Raw genomic sequence first — 24,625 nt, 5'->3', positions numbered from 1 at the left:
CACAGTGGCAGATGTTATTCTCAAGCCGCTAGAACCGAAATCGCACAACAGGACCACATGCACCCATTTAAGATCAATCAGATATATATACGTACAAGATCAGCAGGGAAATGACAGTTATGTCATCATGGACCACCGACTGGAAAAGGCTGCACTGCTGTTTAGTCATTTCGGTGCCTGATATTACTGAACGTATTTACAAAAGAGTCCATGCACCTACCTTAGATTGACAAGTTGCGAAGTCACTGAACCAGCTAAGTCACTGAATCAGACTGAATGCATGAGAACCACGCCTTCAGAGTAAAGACTGCCACCACATATCTTTTACTGTTATTCAGCAGCAGTGCAGTCCTTATCCAGTTATAGTGGTCTCATAGCAACCTAACACTGATAGCTTCCTTTGGATTGCTGGGATCAGGACTGTGGCAGATGAGCCTTGGTATGGCTGTGTTTAATTGGGAGGTGCTTGGTGTGAGAGGAATGGTGGTAATGCCACTGATATATGTACTTGACAGTAAATGATTGTGATGCTGTTGCAGCTATAATGAAAACCCATTTTGTTTTGGACTACATAACAAGACTTGTTCCTTTCGTACTATATTCTGGCATCAGCCATGCTTGCGATATACAGACCCTGTAGTGTTAACCTGAAAATTTGAGCCACTCTCCGAAAGATGGGTAGAAGCCTCCACGGTGCCTGTGGTGGGGCTTTAAGATGCATATTCCAAGTCATCAGCCTGTGATGCTAGCCACTTTGCTAGATGGGTTGATCAATATTTTTAGTTATGTTTTGAATCAGCTAGAGATATGACATGTTTACACTGTGTGTGTGTATTGAAAAGCACTTTACCGAAACAAAGACAATTTAAATGTAATGATGGCACTAATAATTACATGAAATGATAATTATAATGGATGTATTTGTGTGTGTGTGTGTGAGCATGTTGTTTTCTTTCAGTTTATCCCACCCATGGAATCTCTCTCTCTAGAGAGAGGTAGCGGCCGTAAGTCTAGCATGAAAGATAGAACACGTTGCTTTGCAAATCAAACAAATATTGGCATCATTTCCAAACCAGCATTGCGCAAATTTCTTCAAAATGGAACAGAGTCTCTGTGGGCTTTTCCAAATACAATAGACTGAGCAACACGTTAGGTGCCACTTTCCTGGCATCAGAGATCTTTTCCCACCCCTCTTGCGTCCAATCAGTGGTAGCCTCTGTGTGTGTGTGTGTGTGTGTGTGCGCATGCGTGTGTTTGTGTGCATGTGTGTGTGTGCGAGTGTGTAGGTGTACACATGTGTCAGGAGAGCTCTGTGCACGTGTGTGTGTGTGTGTGTGTGTGTGTGTGGAGGATGAGGTGTGTGTGTATGCATGTCTGTATTGTGGGAGCAACATAATATCAGAACGTTCGGGTGTGCATATATATATTTGTGTATGTGTGTGTGTGAGGGGGAGGGGGTAGGGGGGTGGGTGTGAAACTGCATGTTTGTTGCATATCTGTTATGCATGTGTGTGTATGTGTGTCTGTTTTTTTTTTTTTTTTTTTTTTTTTTTTTTTTACATTTATTTGCTTATTTGTTTATTTATTATCATTGTCTTTTTGTTTTATTTATTTATTTATTTATCTATCTATGATTCTATCTATTATTATTATTACCTTTATTTATTTATGTTCTTATTCATTATATGTTTTTCTTCATCTTCTTCTTCTTATTATTATTATTATTATGATTTATTTATTTATTTTTTTTTTTTAGATATTCATTTACTTCTTTATTTTTTAAAATTATTTTTTCTCTTTTTTTCTTTTGCTCGAGGCCTGACTAAGCACGTTGGGTTATGCTGATGGTCAGGCATCTGCTTGGCAGATGTGGTGTAGCATATATAGATTTATCCAAATGCAGTGATACCTCCTTGAGCTACTGATACTGATACTGATACTGATCTCACAGATTGAGTGACTGTATGCATGAGGAATGTCACTAAATATATTTACAATTGTGTGTGTGTGTATGTGTGTGTGTGTGTGTGTGTGTGTGCGCATGTGTATGTGAGTGTGTTTGTGCGTGTGTGCGTGTGTGTGTGTGTGTGTGTGTGTGTGTGTGGACACATTCTTATGATAAGTCTTTATTGACATGTGCCTGTGGTGAGTTCTGGAATAGATTGCTAGAATTTTTTTTTTGTTTTTTTTTGATGCTGTATAATTTTGCTATCAAATCATTTGTTGTACAGTCTTAGAGTCTGAGTCTGGTTTAAGGATGGATCATATTTTCTGTTCAAATGAAAATATTGTCTTTGTGTGGTTTTTAATATCTAGATATATTTTCTTCAAAATTTGTGTTTTAAGGAAATAGGAGTTCTTGATTCATGTACTGTTTCAGAAGGAATACATAAATCTGAATGAAAATCTCAGAACGATGGCATTCAAGAAATCAAGATGCTGGACACCTACACAGAAAGCACCAAGACTTACTGAACTGTCTCTTTGCTCAGAAGAAGACCTCCATATTTTCAGAAGACTGCATGAAAAATACAACTTTTCAAGATTTTCTTGTGATCAGCTGTTTGGTTTGTCAATAAATTATCACATTAATCATTTGTTTTCATTTGTGATGTTCTAGCATACGTGCCTGTCTTTTAGATACTGTATGATAATGCATGTGTGTTGATGTAATTGCTTTTTAGAAATTTTATTTACAAAATCTCTGGCACATCAAACTACACAGCTGCTTAGCATGATTATATTTCATTTCTTTCTTCATTAATTTGATCAAATTAACTCAACAAGAAAGCAAAAATTGAATAATGGTGCTTGTAAGCAAGCAGCTGGGAGGCAAATAAGCAAAGCTAACACATTCATATTTTAAAGGGATAATGTTTATGTGGAGTGTCAAAATAACTGAAGTAGACACAGTTTAATGTGATATTGCAAGAGTTGATTAAAAAGAACAACCCCCCCCCCCCCCACCCCCCACTATGGCTGCACTTAATTTTTAGCCAAAACAAAACATGTTTCTGATGAGCAACGCATATTGATTCATACTTTAAAATATAAGCCACTGATGAAGTAATCATGATTTTGATAATACATTAATAACATTAATAGTATCCATGTGTCATTGCTTGATTTGTTGTTTTTTTTATTTGACACAATAATCAGCGGACTTTAATTCATGCTTTATGAACATCACATATTATGCATTGATATGCCTGGATTAAATGTCTTGAGTCCTGCAGTGTCTTTTTCTCACTGATGCTGGTCTGCTTCTTCTTTCTCTCTCTGTCTCTCACTCCATCTGTTGCTTTTGTTATATTATCTTGTAATCCCAGACAGTTAAAAATCACCTCTATAATTTATCATTAATTCTGTCCTGGTTTATTTCTCTCTCCAGATAAAACTGACTGGGAAAAAGCCTCCAGATTTTTAGAGTCAGAGACTGCACTGTCTTCAGGAATGGGGAAGGTACAAATTAAACGTGAGCCGCTAACACCAGTCAGTGTTCATGGGCCACAGTGTCAACAGAACATTTTCACCCCATTGGCCAGTTCCTGTTTTAAGCGCAGGTCCTCACTGGAGACAGGAGGTCACATGAAGGATGAGGATTTACCAGCATGGTTTGCACCTGCAAATGTTGAAAAGAAACCAGATGTTGGTGATCTCAGAGAAACCACCCTTTCACTCCTCACTCTCACACAGAGTCTGAGTTCACAAAGAAAGTGGTCCAACCTGGATGGTCATGTAGTGGAGAACGATGCCACAACTGTTGGCAACACAAATAGTCGACAAAACACTTTTCTTTTAAACACTAAAGAAAATGTATCTTCAGTGCAAAGTTGTTTTCTCCCAACTAGTTTACAAGGCTGTTCACAAGGCACAATATCTTGTTCATCTCCAAGGTCCAGAAAAAGAAATCAGCTGCAAGCCCTGCAGGAGAATGACCTGTATAATTTGATGGCGGAATGTGATGGGAACAATGATGCACTGTATTCAGGCAGCATGTTTTGTGACAGTGCAAACTTCTCAGCTTTGGAAAAACTTTCTACAGATGATGGAATGCCAGGACGGAATAAATCGCTATATAAAATAATGGAATTGTTCAAGTCACCAACTCGTAAGAATCAACAGCAAGCATATTTTTCTTCACTTCATCATGATTTAACAACAGTGCTGAATTTTTCAGAAGAAAAAGAAAGCAACAGTAAAACAGCAGCAGCTGATGTCCCAACACATGGAGTACCATCTAACAGAAGGCTGCACTTGAGTACATTTCCAAGCTCTAAAACAACAAATGTGCAAACTCCTCCACATTTATTCACACAAGTGCAGCGAGATATTACTTCCACTGCTTCTCATTCCAGACACTCATCCCTCCCGTCCTCAGCACACTGTCCTAAAAGAGAAGTCACAAAGAAAACTACAGATATAAGAAATCATTTGTGTCAAATTTCTCCATGTACTGACAGCAGAAAAGCAGCATTGGTTACTAAGTCTGCACATGTAAGTAGATTGCCAGCCAAGTCAAAGCACCATAGGTCAGCTGAAAAAAGGACAAGTGGAGATAAGATCCAAAAGAAACTGACAGCTTATGCTGGCACCATCAAGGTCAGTTGTTCTTCCCTAGGCAATACATAATTGTTGTTATTTGTGTGTGTGTGTGTGTTTTTATATATATATATGTATATTTCTTTATTGAGATGTAATGATTATGTTAATAGTAAGGCATAATTATGATTGTTTAAATAACTTATGTTTCTGTCAAAGAACTTTTTATTTGTACCAAATGCTTCAATATTGCTTTCAAAACTGCATCTTAGTAACCTGCCCTTGCGCCCACTGGCTGCACTGTGTTGGCCTCTGCCTTTTTTGTGTGTTTAATCTGTGCTTTCCCTGTTTTAATCTGGACATTTTTTATATGTGTGTGTGCGTCGTATTTCCAGGACATCTAAGGTCGGAACAGTTTTATCATATTTATTTGCTTTTTAGAACAATTTTATAATAACAGTGTTTCAATTTTCAAATTTACTTCAATGAATGCAACTCACCGTACCCTCGTTATCGCATCAGCGACCGCCTTCGTCCTGTCAACTATACTTTCCGTTTTTCACGTGCCCTGCCCTCTCTTACCGTCCGACCTCTGCTCTCGCACTACAACTGTCACCATGGAAAACGTCAATTTCATCAAAGCCTTGCTGTCAAATATATCATGGCAAAAACAATTCCGACGACACGATGACACGACGCAGCGCATAATCAGCCTGGGCATCGGCAGAGCAAAGACAAAAAGAGGAACCAGAGCGGGCAGACTTCGCCGTTTGTGGATCTCTGTCCCCAGCACTGATCATCCTGTCTTCGATGTCAGCCCTGCTGTTGCTGTGACTGTCAACGACAACCTCAACACTCATGTTCAGGCTGACTCCTTTACTTCTCGTGACACTGTCCTTTCTGACACTGTTCCAAAATGTGGTGTATCTCCCGTGATTGGCCCTGGTCTGCTTTCTACCCCTTCCACACCTGTCTCAACTCCCGGACCTTTCTCTGCCTTCCCACTGTCCTCCACTGCTCAGTCACCATCGTCTCCTTCCGTTGCCTGTCTGTCTGACTCACCTGCTTCACCTTTAGATTTCTCTCAGCCTGCCCCTGATCTCTTTCATGCCTGCCTGTTCAATGCTCAATCTGTCTGCCCTGATCAAAAGACTGACTATATTTCTGATTATATTTTTGAAAATAATTTTGATATCGTATTTCTCACTGAAACCTGGTTGAAATTACAAGGTCACGAACCCAAAATTAAACAACTGACCCCCCCTGGATACAAAACCAAGTCACTTCCTCGACTGTCTCGTGGAGGTGGCATCGCCATCGTCTATAGAAATATCTTGGAGTCTTCCCTTTCCTTCTCCCATAACCATGCCTTTCCACATAACACTTTTGAAATGCTCGAAGTCACTCTCAATGTTCCCGGTCACTCAATCATCTTCTGTTGTCTCTATCGTCCTCCTCCTAGTCGTAAAAATAACCTAACGTCTTCTCTGTTTCACGATGAGTTCCGAACATTACTTGATTACTACAACCTTCGTTCTGGTAAACTTATCATCCTCGGAGACTTCAATTTTCATTTCAACAACCAAACTTCCTCTGATGTCAAACGCCTATGTCTATCTCTGTCCAATCATTCTCTCTCTCAGCTCGTTACAGAACCAACACACAGATCTGGCCATACGTTGGACTGGCTCATCACACGTGACTCTGATGCTATGATTGCGTCAGTGACTGTAACTGACGAACTCTCTTCCGACCATTCTGCTGTATTATTCTTGCTTAATATTTCAAAACCTACCAGAACCAAAAAATCCGTTACTCGTCGCAACCTGAAATCCATCAACATTAACACTTTTTCTTCTCAAGCTGCTGAACGCCTTTCCAAAATTTCTTCCCACACCAATGTCTCTACACACTACAACTCTGTCCTCTCTCAACTGCTGGATGAACATGCACCCCCCACTACCCGCATGCTCCCTGATAGACCTTCCGCCCCGTGGTACACACAAGACATTCGAATTGCAAAACGCAAACGTCGCCAATTGGAACGGCGATGGCGATCAACAAAACTGAAAGTCCACAATCAAATCTTCCGAAAACAAATAAATAAAGTCAAACATATGATCTCATCAGCGAAGACAAACTTCTTTTCTTCTCAAGTTCTCGATGCCACATCCACCAAATCTCTTTACACTATCATGTCAAATCTTCTCGGCACTGCAAAAAAGACTCCTCTTCCTTCTGCCTACACTTTATCTGAACTCCCCAATGTCTTCTCCTCTTTCTTTTTTGACAAAGTCCAGAACATTCGTACCATCTTAGACCAAATGCCTTTCCAACCTACTCATCCTGATCCTCAATTCAACGGCACTCCTCTCCATTCCTTTAATCCATTAACTGAAACAGATGTCCATGAAATCCTCAAAGAAATGACAATAAAATCCTGTGAGCTCGATCCTATACCAGCCTCTGTTTTTTCTCAGTGTGTCTCACAGCTTCTCCCCACAATCACCAACATTGTCAACTCATCCCTTCTCACTGGAACGTTTCCATCCACTTTCAAAACTGCAATAGTCCGGCCTCTTCTGAAGAAATCCAACCTTGACGCAAACATTCTGAAAAACTATCGACCAGTTTCTAATCTTCCATTCCTGTCCAAACTCCTTGAAAAAGCCGTCCTGAAGCAGCTCAACAATCACCTTTGTTTCAACAATCTCATCCACCCATTTCAGTCTGCCTATCGTGCTGACCACAGCACCGAAACCACTCTCCTCCACATCCTGAATAACCTACTGCTAGCGTCCGACTCAGGACAGATCTCCCTTCTCACTCTTCTCGACTTGTCAGCCGCCTTTGACACGATAGACCATTCAATCCTTCTTTCCCGTCTTCATTTTACATTTGGTATCAACGGCACTGTTCTAAACTGGTTCAAATCTTATCTCACTGATCGATTCCAGTCTGTCATTGTTGATAATTTCCAGTCTGAACCCGTTAAAATTGAACATGGAGTCCCACAGGGATCTGTTTTAGGCCCAGTGCTCTTCACACTGTACACTGCTCCTCTCGCTGAAATTATCAACCGCCATAATGTCAGTCATCATTCTTATGCTGATGACACTCAACTCCAGAAGAGTGATACACCTGAAAAACTGTTGTCGCTCTTGCAAGAAACATCTAACTGCTTCCTGGATATTCAAAATTGGATGACTCTAAATAAGTTACAATTGAACGCGGAAAAAACTGAAGCAATGATCATAGGAACTAAACAAAAACTCTCTTCCATTACAACTAATACAATCAAACTTGGCAGTACATCCATCCCTCTGTCCACTTCAGTCAGGAACCTCGGCGTTGTCCTTGACAACACACTGTCCATGCAAACATTTATCAATCAGACATGTCAATCCTGCTACTGTCAACTGCGGCGCATCAGTTCCATCCGGAAATATCTGTCCACTGACGCAACATCTAGACTTGTCGTTTCTCTCATTCTCTCTCGCCTTGACTACTGTAACTCTCTATTGTCTGGTTTGCCTGCTTCATCCATTCAGTCCCTTCAGCGCATACAAAATTCTGCTGCCCGACTCGTCCTCAGAAAGAAAAGATCTGAGCACACCACTCCTCTTTTGCAACATCTCCACTGGCTCCCTGTCTCACACCGAATAAAGTACAAGATCAGCACTCTATGCTACAAATGTATTCACAAATCAGCCCCTTCCTATCTCTGTGTCTGCCTTCACCTCTACACTCCATCTCGTTCACTACGATCAGCTTCGGATCCACTCCACTTACACATACCCAGATTCAAACTCTCGACTGTTGGCCACCGTTCTTTCTCTGTCTCTGGACCTTGCAATTGGAATGAACTTCCTCTTTCGCTTCGTCAAGTCTCCACACTCAGCTCTTTCAAGTCTGGCCTTAAAACCCACCTCTTCCCAAAATCGCCTCCCTTCCCTGCCTCTTCCTTGTCTTTTTAGATTTTTTTTTTTTTTTTTTTTTTTTTTTTTTTTTTTTTTTTTCAGTTTTAGAGTTATGCTTGCGTGAGAATGACTGGTGCGAAAGCGCTTTGATTTGTTTATGCACAAGATTTAGCGCTATATAAGTACCATTATTATTATTATTATTATTATTATCTTCGACAGCAAATATATACTGTCTCCTGTATTGCTTTAATTAGTTTTTAACCAAAGTAAAGTGTATGGATTAAAAGAATTTGGGGGTGATAAGAATTTGTATTAACAATATCATCTTCAGTTTGTTGTTTCTTTTGAAGTGCTTACCAGTTCTTAGCTGTTTTGCTAATCATTGCTTCTGCTACCTGGGCAGTTTCATTGTGCTACTTGACAGTGTTTATCACAGGTTCAGATGATGATATGTTTGTTTTTTTCCATTGCATTGTTGACTGCCAGTTCATTGAGTTGATCATTGGTGTCAGTTTATTGTAACTTTGGTTTTCAACAGAAGAAGAAGACAGCTAAGAAAACAGAGGATGGAAATAAGACCAAACAGGATGAGGAGGAGGACCCATTGAGTGGCATATACAGGCCTCATCACCAAACCTCTAACCTTTGTACTGATGGTTTAGCGGATGGAGGTGTTAATGCTGTGCAGAATGTTAGGGTCGTTAGTGCTATGACTTGGGAGGAGAGGCAGCAGTTGGCAGCTTCAGTAGAGAAGTGCTCGCTGATTGGTTGTATGGTGCTTTACAAGGATGACACCACAAACACATACTCTTCCCTCCTGAACAGACCTAAGGTATGGTGGGCATAATATTCTTTCTTAACATTTTACTAATGAATCTTGACTGGATATATGTCTTTGTGTAATCTTTCTCATGTGCTCTTACATTGTGTAATACCACATGCAGCCATGTAATGTACTCATATAGCTATGCGCATACACATATGCATGCACATTCTTACTGTACATGTGTGCCTATGTGTGCATTTGTGATGCATGTGCACACACACGCACGCAGGCACGCATGCACACACACACACACACCCACACATGTGCGTGCACGCACACACACTTTCACACACACACATACACACACATGATAAAACAACTAAACCACTGCAGTATATTACATGTACACTACACTGCACTTCACCCATACACACACATTACACATCTCACACTGTCCACACTAAAACACTGCACTACAGAACAGTGAAGTAAACTACAGTTATTTATACTAGACTGCTCACCCCACCCCACCCCACCTCCCCAGACCCCACCAGGACCCCCACCCCCACACAGTACAGTCTGTGTACAGAGTACAGATACAGACACAGAGACAGACACAGGCACACACACACACACACACGCACACACACACACACACACACTCACACACACACACACACACGCACACACACACACAGAGTACAGTCTGCATCTGCCACAAACCCTGATGTTTTTATGTCTCCAGGTGAAGGGGTTGCTGTTGCACTTTGATGAAAAAAGCTATTTATTGCCTGTCCCCCAAAGATGTGATACCAGCACCATCAAGTGGATTAGGTGGATGTCATTACATATGTGCAGAATACTTTTAATTGTCATCCTGATAATTGTTCATGTTCTGAATGTTAAGTTGTCTACCAATGACTTTTAAGCTTATTAGTGAAATGAGGAGTATGAAATTAGTGATGATACTGACACTACTTCTGTTGCCAACATCGTCACCCTGATTTCTGAACAAATTACCATCACCATTAGTTGCAGATGATTTTGGTAGGGGTATTGACTATTGTCACAGTGATAATGATGATGTTCTTGATGATGACAGTCTTTTAGTATGCTTTGACCTTTGCATAAACTCAGTTTACCTATACATGAATGACAAATTCCCTGTAAAATATGTATGCATTGTTCTGTTGAAATCATACACATATGCACACTTAGTTGTGGTTAATCAGTAATAGAACTTCCAGGCCTCTGACAACAAACACGTACTGTGATCAAAGTTGGCAAATGATGTTTTGAAGCATCCTCATGTGTGTTCTTGGAAGCTTTCAAACTATGTGACTGGACTTATTGCCCTTTTCACAACTGCATATTACAGAAACCAATTGTTCATTTTAATATTGTGTGTTGCAGGAATGTTCTGAAAGGTGTGCTGAAGAAAGAAGATACAGTAAAAGTGGCTGTCAATTGCAAACAGTTTGTCATTGCTCTGTTACATGACTTTGATTTGGGAGAAAACAAAGGTAAATTGTCTGATTTATGAAGCTGTGAATGTAGACTGGAATATAGAAAGTTACATCATGCATATTTAAGTTTCAGTCTTGGTATAGTAATTATAAAAACAACATCCCCAGATCCAGCAGAGATAAAAACCAGATTCAGCCAAAATGAACCAAAAGAGTCTGTTTAACAGAAAATTGCTTGAATTCTGTGTGCTAGACAGATAGTTTCTTTTTTTTTTTTTTTTTTTTTTGCATGTGTATACTCCACAGAAAGCAAAACCAAACCAGTTAGAACAAAAAAAAAAAAAAAAAAAAAAAAAAAAAAAAAAAAAGAAAGAAAGAAAGTCTGTTAAATAGAAATATTTTCATGTCAACATATTTTTGTGTGTGGTCATTTATCAATTAAATCACATACAAAACAACAAATGTAGTAATTTTTATTCTTGTAAGGCATTGGAGAGGTTGTTTTTGAAATTTCAGTAGTGTTTCCCGGTTTGATTTGCAGTTTTTGTTAACACTGAAATTTTGCTTAGTATATATAAGTGATTTTAAAGCTGTATGTTTCAGAATGAAATGTGTTTTCTTTGCATAATAGAGATATTTAATTTATACACCAATTAATTTAATTCTGCTTTATTCTAAGTTCTGCAGTTTTGAGATCAATCAGCAGTCTGTAAGCGTATTGCTCTTCTTTCTTGAACACATTACAGTATATACTAGTATTGAACTGTAACCACAACAGATTTCTCTGAGTGAAATTTGGGCTGCTGTCCCCAGGGAGAGGAGTGTAATTGTTTCCCAATCAGACTGGATTTTTCTGCAAAATTTTGCTAGGGGCAACCATTTGTTGCTATAGGTTCTTTTATGTGCGCCATTCACATGCCCTCAGCTTTTCTCACTTTCAAGGCAGGTATGTTGCCACTAGGCCACAACTCCACTTAGTAACAAAAACTCTGGCAGCTGACTGCAAGTGGAGTTGGATGTTGGCCTCGAGGTAATGCATCGGTCAAGGAAATGACAGAATCAGAGTACCTAGATTGAATCCTGCACTCGCCAGTGTTTTCTCCCCCTCCAGTAGACCATGAGTGGTGGTCTGGATGCTAGTCATATAGATGAGATGATAAACTAAGGTCCTGCGTGCAGCATACACTTAGCACGGGTGAAAGAACCAACTGCAACAAAAGGGCTGTCCCTGGCAAAATTCTGTGGGAAAAATCTACTTCGATAGGAAAACAAATACACTTGCAGGTAGAAAAAGTACCTCCCCGCCCCCACCCATCCCACACCTCCCCCAAAACAAAAAGGTGGCGCTCTCATTGTAGCAATGCGCTCTCCCTGAGGAGAGCAGCTCGAATTTCATGCAGAGATACCTGATGTGACAAAAAGAGTAACATAATACAATATGATACGATACAATACAATACGATAAGATAGAATACGATACGATGCTATACTATAGTGTAATGCAATGAAGTGCAATGCAGTAATGCACATGGTATTACCCAGGACCTGTGGATTGGCAGTTTGAGGATCCCCTAGTGGCAGGCTGGTTGCTGAGTCCTGACAACCCACCTCACACTCTGCGTGATCTTTGCAAATCTCTCCAACTCCCATACACACAGGTACTTGTACGCCATTTTTGTTTCCCTCTTTCTTTATACTGCATTGATGATACTGACAAAAATGTTTTTAACCCTTTCGCTGCCAGGAAAATAAAGATTTAAGTGAAATCTATTTGCCAGGGTTTTTTTCCCCAAAAAACAGGAAAAATTTTCAAAAAATTCTGTGCTCTTTGTTATTGGAGAAAGACCCATAAAAGTATATATTTTCTGAAAGGTAAATTAATAAAGAATACAAAACACGTGATGTTTTCCCTTTAAAAAAAAAGAAAAAAGAAGAGATAGGTACACAATGCATTGTGACTTCTGCAAGCGATAATATGGATGTGAGTCCACGCCCCCTCAGTCTCCACCCCCCTCCTCTGCACCCCTCTCACATGGTCACTTTATCCAGTTCTCATCAGACCGCGTTAGCTGAGTGCCAAGAAAATCGCTTACACTGTGTCCTGCTAATAATTCAGTCACTTTCTCAGTTTCTGTCGTCTGCTACAGCTGTACAGCCGGCATCACTCACTGATAGTCATATCTTGGCCACTCTCTTTATTGCTCCCTTTATTTTCTATCAAATCATCCTATAAATGTTCATCACTGTCTTCTCCTTCGAATTGACACTTTAATTCTTTCTGAGCATCAGCTAAAGAAAGCAATCTTGGTTGATTTAGTTCCCCACAATCGTGCGTCTTGAGCACGGCGTCAGTCCGACATTTTGTTGAGTGAGTGAGGAAAGGAGCCAGGCAAACACTGCTACAGTAACCCAACCAAAATGTTAAAATAAAGGACTGCTTTGTGACATAGATTTTGTTTCTAGCTATGACTAAAATCTAGAAAGATTCCCCAAGCTAAAGCTACCGATATTTTTGTCAACGAACTGAATGCAAACCAGGGAAAAGTCCGAATATTTCGATGACGTGTTATCTCATCATTGTGGCAGCAAAGCGTACATGCTTGCGATGACGAGTTATCTCTTTAAACTCCAGCCTCATGAAAACTTTAACATTAAACTACAACAACAACAGCAACAATAAAAAAAAAAAAAATAAAGCAAACAACCAACAATAGAAATGTTAACTCTAGAAATGTTCTCTTTGGGAACCTGAACATAAGTACAAGGTGATTGCTACAGAAATATACATTTTAACGGATTCAGAGAAAAAACTGATCATGTTCAATTTTTGGTATATAATTATAAGCTGAGAAACATGAGCATCAATGAAATTGTAAACTTTATAAAGTGTAGCCGGGTTGGCTACAATCTTCGTTGGGACAGCTTAGCAGACGACTTTTGTGACTCGCCGAAGGTTACAAAGGAAGTTTGTAAATTGGTCACAAGTTATCTCCCTTTACAGAGAACCGTATGATTTTTCATCAATTTGTTAAATTATAAACACTTCCTTATAGATGAGATTATAGTTTTTATGTTATTGGACTTCAGAAGGATCATACTTCTCAACTGTAATGATATCATTTGGCCAGGTAGCCTATAACTCTTTTAAACTAATATTTATGTGAATGAATTTTGGCGCGATCTTCGAAATCCACTCAGTTGAAACATACAGAATAACTTCGTTTTCTATAAATCAGTATAGTTGCCGTGGAATTTAGATTGTGCATTAAATTGTAAATGATTAAGCTTTCTTCTCGTGTACCGCTTTCCGTGTACACCTAAGTTATAGGCATGCGATAGTACGAAATGTCTGACAGCATTTCGGCCCCACAGAACTATCTCTTCTTCAAGCCATTGGAATTCGTCAGTGCCGATTTGAGCAAAATACAGTTTTACAATACCTAGACATTTTTATAGCGTGTCTTGCAGATGTTTGCATGCCTGTTATCAATCTGATTCGTATCATACATGTATAGTTGTGTTGCTGTTGGTTTAAACAAAGTGGTGGTGTGTCCATCGAGATCGATGATGACCATCGTTGTCATCCAGAAGGGGGATGAGGGGAGGGTGGTGGTGGGGTGGGGGGAAGGATGCTCATGAATCTATCTGTGAGTGCGCAGATGGCTGAATAGTCCAATCTGCGCACGAAATGTTCGCTGACAGTTGGGGCAGACAAAGACAGGCATATCATTGTCAGGGAGCTTGTTTGCCCGTGACTTTCTGGCCTGCCTCTTCTGAACAGCTGCAGCAGTCCTGTTGGCCTCGCACAACTTGGCGTCTTTGTGCACAGCAGCGCGCCATTTGTCACGGTCCACTGCAGATTCCTCCCAGGAGTCAGGGTTGATATCAAATGCTTTCAGAGAGACTTTCAGAGTATCTCTGAAGCGCTTCTTCTGACCTCCGTGTGATCTCTTCCCTTGTTGCAGCTTGCCATAGAAGAGCCTTTTGGGCAGCTGATGGTCTGGCATGCGCGCCACGTGTCCAGCCCAGCGAAGCTGGGACTGCATCAGGATGGTGGAGATGCTGGGAAGGGTGGCTTTTGCGAGCACCTCTGTGTCTGGGGTCCTGTCTTGCCACTTGATGTTCAGTAGCTTCCTGAGGCATGTTGTGTGGAAGTGGTTCAGCTTCTTGGCATGTCGTTGGTACACTGTCCAAGTTTCGCAGCCGTACAGTAGTGTGGGGAGAACTACTGCTCTGTAGACCTTTAGCTTGGTCTCAAGACTAATGCCTCTTCTGTTCCAGACATTTGCATTCAGTCTACCAAAAGTTGCGCTTGCTCTTGCAATCCTGACGTTCACTTCATCGTCGATGGTCGCATTTCGTGACAGTGTGCTGCCAAGGTATGTGAACCGCTCCACCGCACTGAGTCTCTGACCGTTGACTTGTGATGTTGGGCTCAATGTAGGGTTTCCCTGGGGCTGGCTGATGGAGAACTTCAGTTTTCCTCGTGCTGATGGTAAGGCCGAAGTTCCTGCTGGCAGTGGCAAACTTGTCGACGCTGAGTTGCATGTCAGCTTCAGATCCAGCGTTGAGGGCACAATCATCAGCAAACAAAAAGTCTCTGATGATGTCTGTCACGACCTTCGTTTTTGCTTGAAGCCTTCTGAGGTTAAACAGCTTGCCATCTGTTCGGTACTTTCGGCTGATTCCAACATCGCCATCTCTGAAGGCATCAGTAAGCATTGCAGAGAACATGAGGCTGAACAGCGTTGGAGCCAGGACGCAGCCTTGCTTGACACCATTTGTGACAGCAAAAGGAGCAGATGTTTCGCCATTGTCCTGGACTCGAGCCTGCATGCCTTCATGGAATTGGCTGACCAAGGAAATAAATTTCCGAGGGCATCTGTACTTGGCCATGATCTTCCACAGTCCCTCTCTACTCACGGTGTCGAAGGCCTTAGTGAGGTCGACATAGGTGGAGAACAGATCAGCATTTTGCTCCTGACATTTCTCTTGCAGCTGCCTTGCAGCAAACACCATGTCGGTGGTTCTGCGCTCTTTCCGGAATCCACATTGGCTCTCAGGCAAATGACCTTGGTCAAGGTGTGCTGTGAGGCGGTTTAGTAGGATCCTGGCAAGTATCTTGCCTGCGATGGAGAGCAAGGAAATGCCCCAATGGTTATCACAGGCTTGCCGGTTCCCCTTTCGCTTGTACAAGTGAATGATAGATGCATCTTTGAAATCCTGGGGGATCGTCTCTTCTTTCCACATGAGTGAGTACAGCTGATGAAGCTTCTCAGTCAGCACAGTGCCTCCATCCTTGTAGACCTCTGCTGGTATGGAGTCTGAGCCAGGTGCTTTGCCACTGGATAACAGATGGATTGCTTTCTGGGTCTCAAGAAGTGTTGGCGGATCGTCCAGTGCTTCGTTGGTGGGGACTTGTGGGAGACGGTCTATGGCTTCATCATTTATGGAGGAAGGGCGATTTAAGACACTGTTGAAGTGCTCAGCCCATCGTTCGAGAATGTTCTCCTTCTCGGTGATCAAGGTATTCTCATCTGCACTGAGGAGGGGGGATGATCCTGAGGACGTGGGGCCATAGACTTCTTTTAAGGCATCATAGAACCTCTTCATATCGTGCCTGTCAGCATATCCCTGGATCTCATCAGCTTTGTCACTCAGCCACCTATCCTGCATCTGGCGCAACTTTTGCTGAACAGTCCTGCGGATGGCATTGTACGCATCCTTTTTTGATGTGGACTTTGGGTTGCTCAGGTGGGCTTGATGCAGACAGCGTTTCTCATCCAGAAGCTGCTTGATTTCATCACAGTTTTCATCAAACCAGTCTTTGTGCTTTCTGGTCATGGGTCCCAGGGTCTCTGAAGCTGTACTATAGATCAGCTCACGCAGGGTCCTCCAGTCAGACTCCACATTCTGGTTGTCCAGAGAGGCGGATTCCAGACGATCTTCCAGCAGCTCCACAAAGGACTGTTTGATGGTGATGTTTTTCAGCTTAGCGATGTTGAGCCGTTTTGGAGCCTTCTGGCCTTGGGGGCGTCTCTTGGGCTGGATACGAATATTCAGCTTCGAGACTACAAGGCGATGGTCTGTCCAACACTCGGCGCCGCACATGGTCTTTGTTACACATACATCTTGCCTATCCCTTTTCCTGACGATGACATAATCAATGAGATGCCAATGCTTTGAGCGAGGGTGCATCCATGACGTCCTGTTACGGGTAGGGAGGCAGAAAACTGTGTTGGTTATCAGCAGTTCGTGCTCTGCACAGGTCTGAAGCAAAAGCAATCCATTTGGGTTGCAGTGGCCCACACCGTGCTTTCCAATCACTCCATCCCAGGAGATGTAGTCAGAGCCAACTCTAGCATTGAAGTCCCCAAGAATGATGAGCTTGTCTGCTTTAGGGATGGCAGCAATGACAGAGTGAAGGTCCTCGTAGAACTTCGCTTTCACTTCATCCGGGTTGGTCATGGTTGGGGCGTAGGCACTGACTGGTGAGGTGCTTCTGGCCAGATGCCAGTGGGAGTTTCATGGTCATAAGCCTATCGTTGACTCCCTTTGGGATTCCAGCTAGCTTGCTGACAAGTGCTGTTTTTACTGCAAAACCAACGCCAGCCTCACGTCGCTCTTCGCTTCCTCGTCGACTCCAGAAGAAGGTGTAACCAGATCCCCGTTCACAGAGCTCGCCTTCGCCTGCAAGCCGAGTCTCACTCAGGGCTGCGATGTCGATGTTGTATCTGGCGAGTTCGGATGCAACTAGTGCTGTTCTCCTTTGGGGTCTGTCCGCGTTATCTCTGTTCCGGAGAGTCCTTATGTTCCAAGCACCAGTGGTGAGAGGAACGATCCTTGTTTTTTTCTTTTCTTTCTCTTTGTTTCGACCGCTGATGTAGGGTCCCCGCCAGCCGCGGTATGCTGGCCAGGGTGATATGGAGCAGGCAATTTTTAGGGCACCTTTTCTAGCCCCTTTTCTAGCCCCTTCCTCATGCCAGGGAGGTGAGCAGTGCATTCCTAAAGAGGGCTGCTCAGACGCTCAGACGGCTGCCGAGCTCCATCGCTGCTCCTGTCGACGAAGAACGACCCTATGGCCTGAGCCGCCTGCGTGCAGGTCTGCGGCTGCGACTGCCAGTGTACCCACACCTGTCGTTTCGTCGCTCGCCTGTCGCCACAGGACTTGGGGGTGATGAAATGATGAAGGATGAAAGGTCATTTAGGATGACTGATGACTTGCGCGATGAGTTTGTTTAAAGTGAAGAGGAGTTGCGCAACGTCGACCTCACTCTCTCGTCCGGGTCCACCAATTTCCAGTGGCAAGACTAAGTCGAGACGACTGGAGGATGAGCATGGATGCAGTGGATGACCAAGATATCCTTTCGGTGTCTCATCTTGCTCTCTGCACTCCACAGTGCGTTGCTGTAACCGCCTTCCTCTCCGTTGAACCGATAGGTTTCTTCTGCAGATTCTGCCGGATCCAGACTTCGCATAATGGGTAGACACACCCCAGGGGCCAACTGCGTGTGGCATCCACACAGCACAGTGGAGCTAGATGGCCGTCGGTGGCTCTCCTGAGCTGACGCCCTTTTATGGATCTCCATAAGGGTGTCTAGCCACCCGCCTCACCAGTCCCAGAAGGGAGCGGTGGGTGTGCCGGTTTAGTCGTCGGCAACCCGACCCTGAACAGGTTGTACTGGATTACAGGTTACCAGTAGCAGATCTAACAACCTGACCTGACATCAAACAAAGTATTTCATTGTCAATCACAAGTGCCAAAAACACTGCCAAGCGGTGCCAACACGGGAGCTGTCCGTTGAGTTTTCTCTTGAATTTTGACATAAAAAATCTTTACTATAGAAGCAGATTCTATAGATGATTTTTATATAGTTGGAAATTCAGGATTTTCAGTTACTTAACTGTTAAAATTATATTACATATCGCGACGTATTAATTGTTGTAATGTACAGAAATGATATACGAACTCGTTAAAAGCTCGTTCATTCAGTGACTCTTTGTTTACAGTTTTTAACCACATTGTTTTTGTAGAAAATGGTTTAGCTTAAGAAAATGCTCGTCTCTTGTAGTTTTGTGTGATATATAATATGTCTATGTTAGTTCCCTGAGCCGAAAGTCAGAAGCCGCTAAATTTGGTCAAACAAACACAAGCTTGGCCCCTCAAGGCTCGCGGAGGGCCGGTTTCATGAGTCCTTTCACGGCGCTGGCTTTGTGGTTCGGCGGAACAGAATATAAGGAGTGAGCGAGTGCCAGACAAATAGAGAACTCTCCTGGTCTGGAAGAATGAAAGAATAAAAAAAGAAAACCGGTGCACCGCCTTCCCAAGTCTACCTTGCCTGGCTGCAGCTCTCTTCTGCAAACACCTTCTACCTGTCTTCACCTTCTCTAACACCACCTTACCACCCCATCAGAAAAGAAAAAAGAAAATAGAAAAACATTTGTGTTTAGTTGTGTGTTAAAATTGATCATAATGTGCTAGTGTATGTAGAAGTCTTGCAGAGCTTCTTGTTGGGGGGCGAGGTGGTGAAGGGTTGTTGTCTTGCACCCATGTAGACTCGTACCACACTCATGTCCAATTCTCCATTCAAATTTATATTCAATTTCATACCAAAACTTAAACAACCCCCCCCCGCCCCCCCGCCCCCCCTAAAAAAAAAACCCTCAGGACTAAGACATTCCCATTGGTGCTTGTGCCCGCGGCCTGTCAGCCTTACACAAACATTCTGCTGGTGACCTAAGTCACTGAAAACAAGCTGACAATCATCAGCACCTAAAATCACTAGTTCAGATCTCAACATAACTGGACACTAGGGAACAACCAAGCCATCGGAAACCTGCTATACAATGATAGATTAGTTCAATCTCAGCTTAGCACAACGTTCTCTCTCTCACATACACACACACACTCAGAATCTTCATCAGCTACTCCATCTTTATGCTGACGTTCACTTAGACAAAAGTCTCATTCCAGGCCAAACTACAGCAAATAATACAGTTTAAACAGTACACAAAAAATCAAACGTTCAGCATCTCAGCATTTTCACAACAAAAGAATACTTATATTTTTCTGATTCCAAATGTCCGCTTCATGCTTTAGAACTGTGTTTATACTGGAAGGTCACAAAATCACCTTGACACATGAACTCTAGGCCCGGTGTGTATTGCCATACCGAAAATCTTAATGGACACACACCAGCCTATAAACTATCAGTTCTTTTTGAGTTGCAAGAAGTGGTCAACGGCAAAAAATTAATTACATGTAAAGAAAAGAGTCTTCTCTTGAAATGAACTTGCTATATCACTGACTAGAAACAGTTGTAATAAAACGAACATTTAACAATCTTTTATAAATAACATTGTTCTTCCATGGTAATTTATGTCACAAGAAAAACAACAAAATCATTCTCCATAAAAGTCTGTATGAGACTTTTGCAAGCAAAGACATTTAATATAGCAGCATACAGAATGAAAATGAACAGCACTCTTTAGAAATATCTAATAATTCCTGGCTGGCAAATTTTCCAAAGTCAGATTTTCTTCTGAATAGTATGCCATAAAATGATTTTCTTCACAAGAAAAAAACAAACCAAAATTAAATCATCAACCAAAAAAGTGGTTTGTAACTTGTTGGTTTTCCTGCAGACAACCAAGACCAATTTATACCCGGGAAAAATCTCACATACCCCACAGTCTCTCCCCTTCCACAAAGCACCTGCTTGCTCTGTGATGTCTCTCCAGTGGTTGGAGCCAAAGTGACCCAGTGCTCTTAGAAGATGCCCAAGGTACTATTTTCATCCTTCCTCATTACACTGTAGTACCCTCAGATTCAGTCCCAACAACACTATTATTCACAAAATAATAAACATAAAATTTTCTGAAACTCTAAAGCAAAAAATAAACTATTAAAAAAATATTACCAACTAGGCCAAGTTAGGTTGGTATAGAAGAATAAAGAAAGATATTCCTAGACCTCAAATAGCGGGAAAATTAACAAAGGACGCTTACAACACCTCATTAATTATTTCTAGACATTTCAAGACATTTTTTTTTTCAGCCTGGGTCCCCGATAGCTCAGAGGTATAAGCCAAGTGGTCAAGGGAGATAACCTAGCCCTTCCACTCAGTTCAGCACAGTCGGAAACAAACATTCCAGCTGCATATGAGAGGCCAGTTTATTGTCCTCTCGCATTCTGACTAAACATAACATTTTTTTTCGTATTTGAGAAGGTAGTAGATAGATAAGTATGTGCATGTTTTTTTGTTTTATTTTTCATCCACCCCTTGCCTACATATAGTTTACACAACATAAAACAAGATACAATGAAATGCAGTTGGGAAATACATATGCACACAATCACACACGTGCACATACACATGCACACATACATATACACACACACACATACACAAGCATGCTTACACATATGCATGAATGCATGTGCACACACACACACACACACACACACACACACACCAGCTGTCAAATGATACATGACAAAATTGAAAACATGAATGGAAAAACAAATACAAGCAATTGTCATGAAAACATAAATGGACAAACAAATGCAAGCAAGTATCAAATGAATTTCATCTAAGTGAAACATTGACACAGACAGAGAGAGATTCACAGATACATTTATAGACACAAGAGAGTTAAGCTGAGTGTACAGTTGGAGAGATGGGTTGTGAGCATATTCAGTGCAAGTCAAAGACAATACATATTATCAGAAACTGACCAGAAAACTCGGTTCACTTTTAGGATGAGGGTCCTCACGGGGACCTGAAGATGTCGGTCGTCGTGATGAAGAAGCTACACAGTGAACTGATGAGGGAGAACCTATGGCCATTGTTCTATCATGTGGAGATGGCTCTCACCCCCTTGCTAGCTGTAATGGAGCAACAGGCCATCCGTGTCAATGTGCAGAATTTTCTTACTTTCTCACAGATACTCAAGGTAAAGTATGGAGGTGACAGGCATGGTACCTGAGTGGTGTGTGTGTGTGTGTGTGCGTGTGTGTGCGCGCATGTGTATTGTTGTCTTATTTATTTATTTATTTATGTTTTATTATTATCATTTTATTAGTATTACTAATATTATTACTGCTACTTTTTTCTATATTATAATTATTATTTATTTATTTATTTATGCAAGCTTATCTATTATTTATTCCCCCGGTTGTTTTTTTTTTTTTTTTCTCAAGGCCTGACTAAGCGCGTTGGGTTACGCTGCTGGTCAGGCATCTGCTTGGCAGATGTGGTGTAGCGTATATGGTTTTGTCCGAACGCAGTGACGCCACCTTGAGCCACTGAAACTGAAACTGTGTGCATGTGTGTGCATGCGTGCTGGTGTGAATGAGAGAGAGACAAAGACAGTGTTACTTTTTTACTATGAAAATTTCTTTGATTAACATTGTTCTCCATGGAAGCTTTGACATTTCATTATGATAAATCATTGGTAATGTGTGTGTGTGTGTGTGTGTGTGTGTGTGTGTGTGTGTGTACAGAAGAAAATTGACAAAGTTGAGAAGAAGGCTTTCCAGCTGGCCGGCCATTCTTTCTGCATCAATAGCACACAGCAGCTGAGACAGGTAAATGTGTATCAATCATTATGGGTAGCTCATCACTCGACTGGTGTAATTATTGTTGTTTTTCTTATGAATACACAGGCATGCGTACATGCAGTTATATATTAGTATGCATGTGCTTGAATGCTTTCAGCTGTACATTCATGAGCATGTTCACACACACATGTGCACAATTATATGCACAGTTATCATACATACAAGAGCAAGCACACACATACACGTGTGCGCACAGGTGTGCACACATGAGCACACTCACACACACACCCTTGCACACTCACGCACACACACACACACACACACACACACACAAAGACACACACACACATGCACACTCTTACACACATGTATTTAATTATACATGTGCGCATCAGATCAACATAATAATTGTTATCTTTCGTTCCACATACACACATCCCCATCTGAGTTTTCCAACATGTGATGACAGTTTTTCATGGTCTGCCCTTCAGCTGCTGTATGAAGAGCTGAGACTGGACCAGCAGCTGCGCAAGGTGGCGCTGACTGCCAGCGCCCACCACAAGTCCACCTCTGAGGCCATGCTGAAGCAGCTTGTTGCCATTCATCCGCTTCCCGGTGTCATACTGGAGTACAGACATGTATGTACGTGTGTGTGTGTGTGTATGTGTGTGTGCTTGGGTGTGTGTGTGCTTGGGTGTGTGTGTGTGCTTGGGTGTGTGTGTGTGTGAAATATTGCTTTTTAATTGCTGCAACTTGATGTTTCAGTTTTACTTTCAGTTTCAAGAAGGCATCAAAACATGCAGACTGATCTATATATGCTATGCCACATCTGTTTTATGAAAAATAAGAAATATTTTCTTAAAAAGGATGGAGGTGTTTGATCTATGCACTGACCCAATGCGCTGGTTAGCCTTGTGAGCTACCAAACCACCTCCCACCCACCCCCAAGGAATAAAGGAAAGAAAGTTTGATGTGTGTGTATGTATGAAAACAGTGAAATGCAGTAAGATAAGTCCAACCAAATAAACAGATAAGTAAATAAATAAAATTGATAAGTGTAGTGGAGTCCTTGCCATGGTCTGTTGATTGTTGAGTTTGTTAGGATTCACTGTTATACTTCTTTCTCCAGTAGGATTCACTGTTGTCTTCTTTCTCCAGTTATCACATCTGGCTGTTAGAAAGGAACTGAAGAATGATACCAAATTCACCCAGCCACTAAAACATGAATGCCTTGTTTTTTTGATGTTGTACACAACAAATCTTGTGTTGCAGATGTAGTTAGTAGGAAGCTTAGCTGGTGGTGTCTTGTGTATAATGAATAAAAACATTACTGAACACCACTAAAGTGACTCAGTGCAGGTTCTCCTTTCATGTGTTGCATCCTGGTTACCAAAAATAGTAAATTTGATGTGGACTGTTGGTGCTGGGCAGGTAAACCTGGGTGTTCATGTATATGGGGCATTTGGGATGAATGGTGTGAGAGTGACGACAATGAAATGATGGAGATGATGGAGAGGCAAATGCAAAAAACAACGCCAGAACAACAAATCAATCGCCTGGTTTTGCAGATGTTAAAACTGAAGTCGACATACGTTGATGGGATGCTGGAGGCAGTGGAGGAGGGGGTCCTGTACACCCACTGGGACCAGATGTCGGCGGCAACTGGACGCTTGGTGTCCTCGCACCCCAACCTGCAGGCCATCCCCAAAACACCCACCACCATCACTGACTATGAGGACAGCTTCATTGTAGGTATGGACACAATGCCTGTAATGACATTTTGGTTTCAGAGCAAAACAGGTAACACTAAATACGCATAGGTATTACAGTCATTAACATTGACATTAAACAGTCCCAGCAAGTTTGTTTTATTTTTGCATTGAGGATAACTTACATCATTGTAGTTTAGGTCTTCATGGTCACCGATTTTTTATTTTTTTTATTTTTAAGTCAGCTTGGTAGTATCAAATGGAAGTTGATTAAAAAAAAGAGAAGATAATCGGGATGTATTTTTTGGTGTCTGATATATTGGTAAAGAATGCACTGTAATGGCAATCCAACATGGTAAGGATTATGATAAGTATTGATCATAAGTATGTTGAAAAAAAATGCCATTCTCAGTTCTCAGTTAATTGCAAAGAAGGAAAAATGGGGATCAATACCAAGGGCACTAATGAAATAGAATACCTAGTAGTAGTATTGTCATTATATAAATATTTGCCATGATGGAAGTGGAACTTCAATAGTTAAATGACTTGTTGAATTAAACACACAAACTGTGCATTGTTAGGTAGAGAGAAAGACAGGTTAGAATTTTTTTCTGTAGTGTTGTCTTTCTCTTCTTAGTGATGTCAGATGTCAAATA

General features: G+C 41.7%; 1 protein-coding gene across 1 annotated transcript in view; it reads left to right on the top strand.

Moving 5' to 3' along the window:
• Positions 1-4,379: 4,379 nt before the first annotated feature.
• LOC143279486 (DNA polymerase nu-like) overlaps positions 4,380-24,625 on the top strand; it is a 31,024-nt gene continuing 10,778 nt past the window's right edge. Inside the window, exons 1-9 of the mRNA XM_076583532.1 lie at positions 4,380-4,602; positions 9,004-9,297; positions 9,977-10,065; positions 10,645-10,754; positions 12,240-12,355; positions 21,459-21,653; positions 22,204-22,287; positions 22,752-22,898; positions 23,829-24,012. Coding sequence (XP_076439647.1) covers positions 9,175-9,297; positions 9,977-10,065; positions 10,645-10,754; positions 12,240-12,355; positions 21,459-21,653; positions 22,204-22,287; positions 22,752-22,898; positions 23,829-24,012 — 1,048 coding nt within the window. The 5' untranslated portion in view covers positions 4,380-4,602; positions 9,004-9,174. The remainder of the gene's footprint in view (positions 4,603-9,003; positions 9,298-9,976; positions 10,066-10,644; positions 10,755-12,239; positions 12,356-21,458; positions 21,654-22,203; positions 22,288-22,751; positions 22,899-23,828; positions 24,013-24,625) is intronic.

This window comes from Babylonia areolata, chromosome 2, assembly GCF_041734735.1.
Source record: "Babylonia areolata isolate BAREFJ2019XMU chromosome 2, ASM4173473v1, whole genome shotgun sequence".
NCBI lineage: Eukaryota > Metazoa > Mollusca > Gastropoda > Neogastropoda > Buccinidae > Babylonia > Babylonia areolata.
The sequence above is the reverse complement of the archived record's forward strand: the minus strand, read 5'-3'. Positions and strand labels throughout refer to the sequence as shown.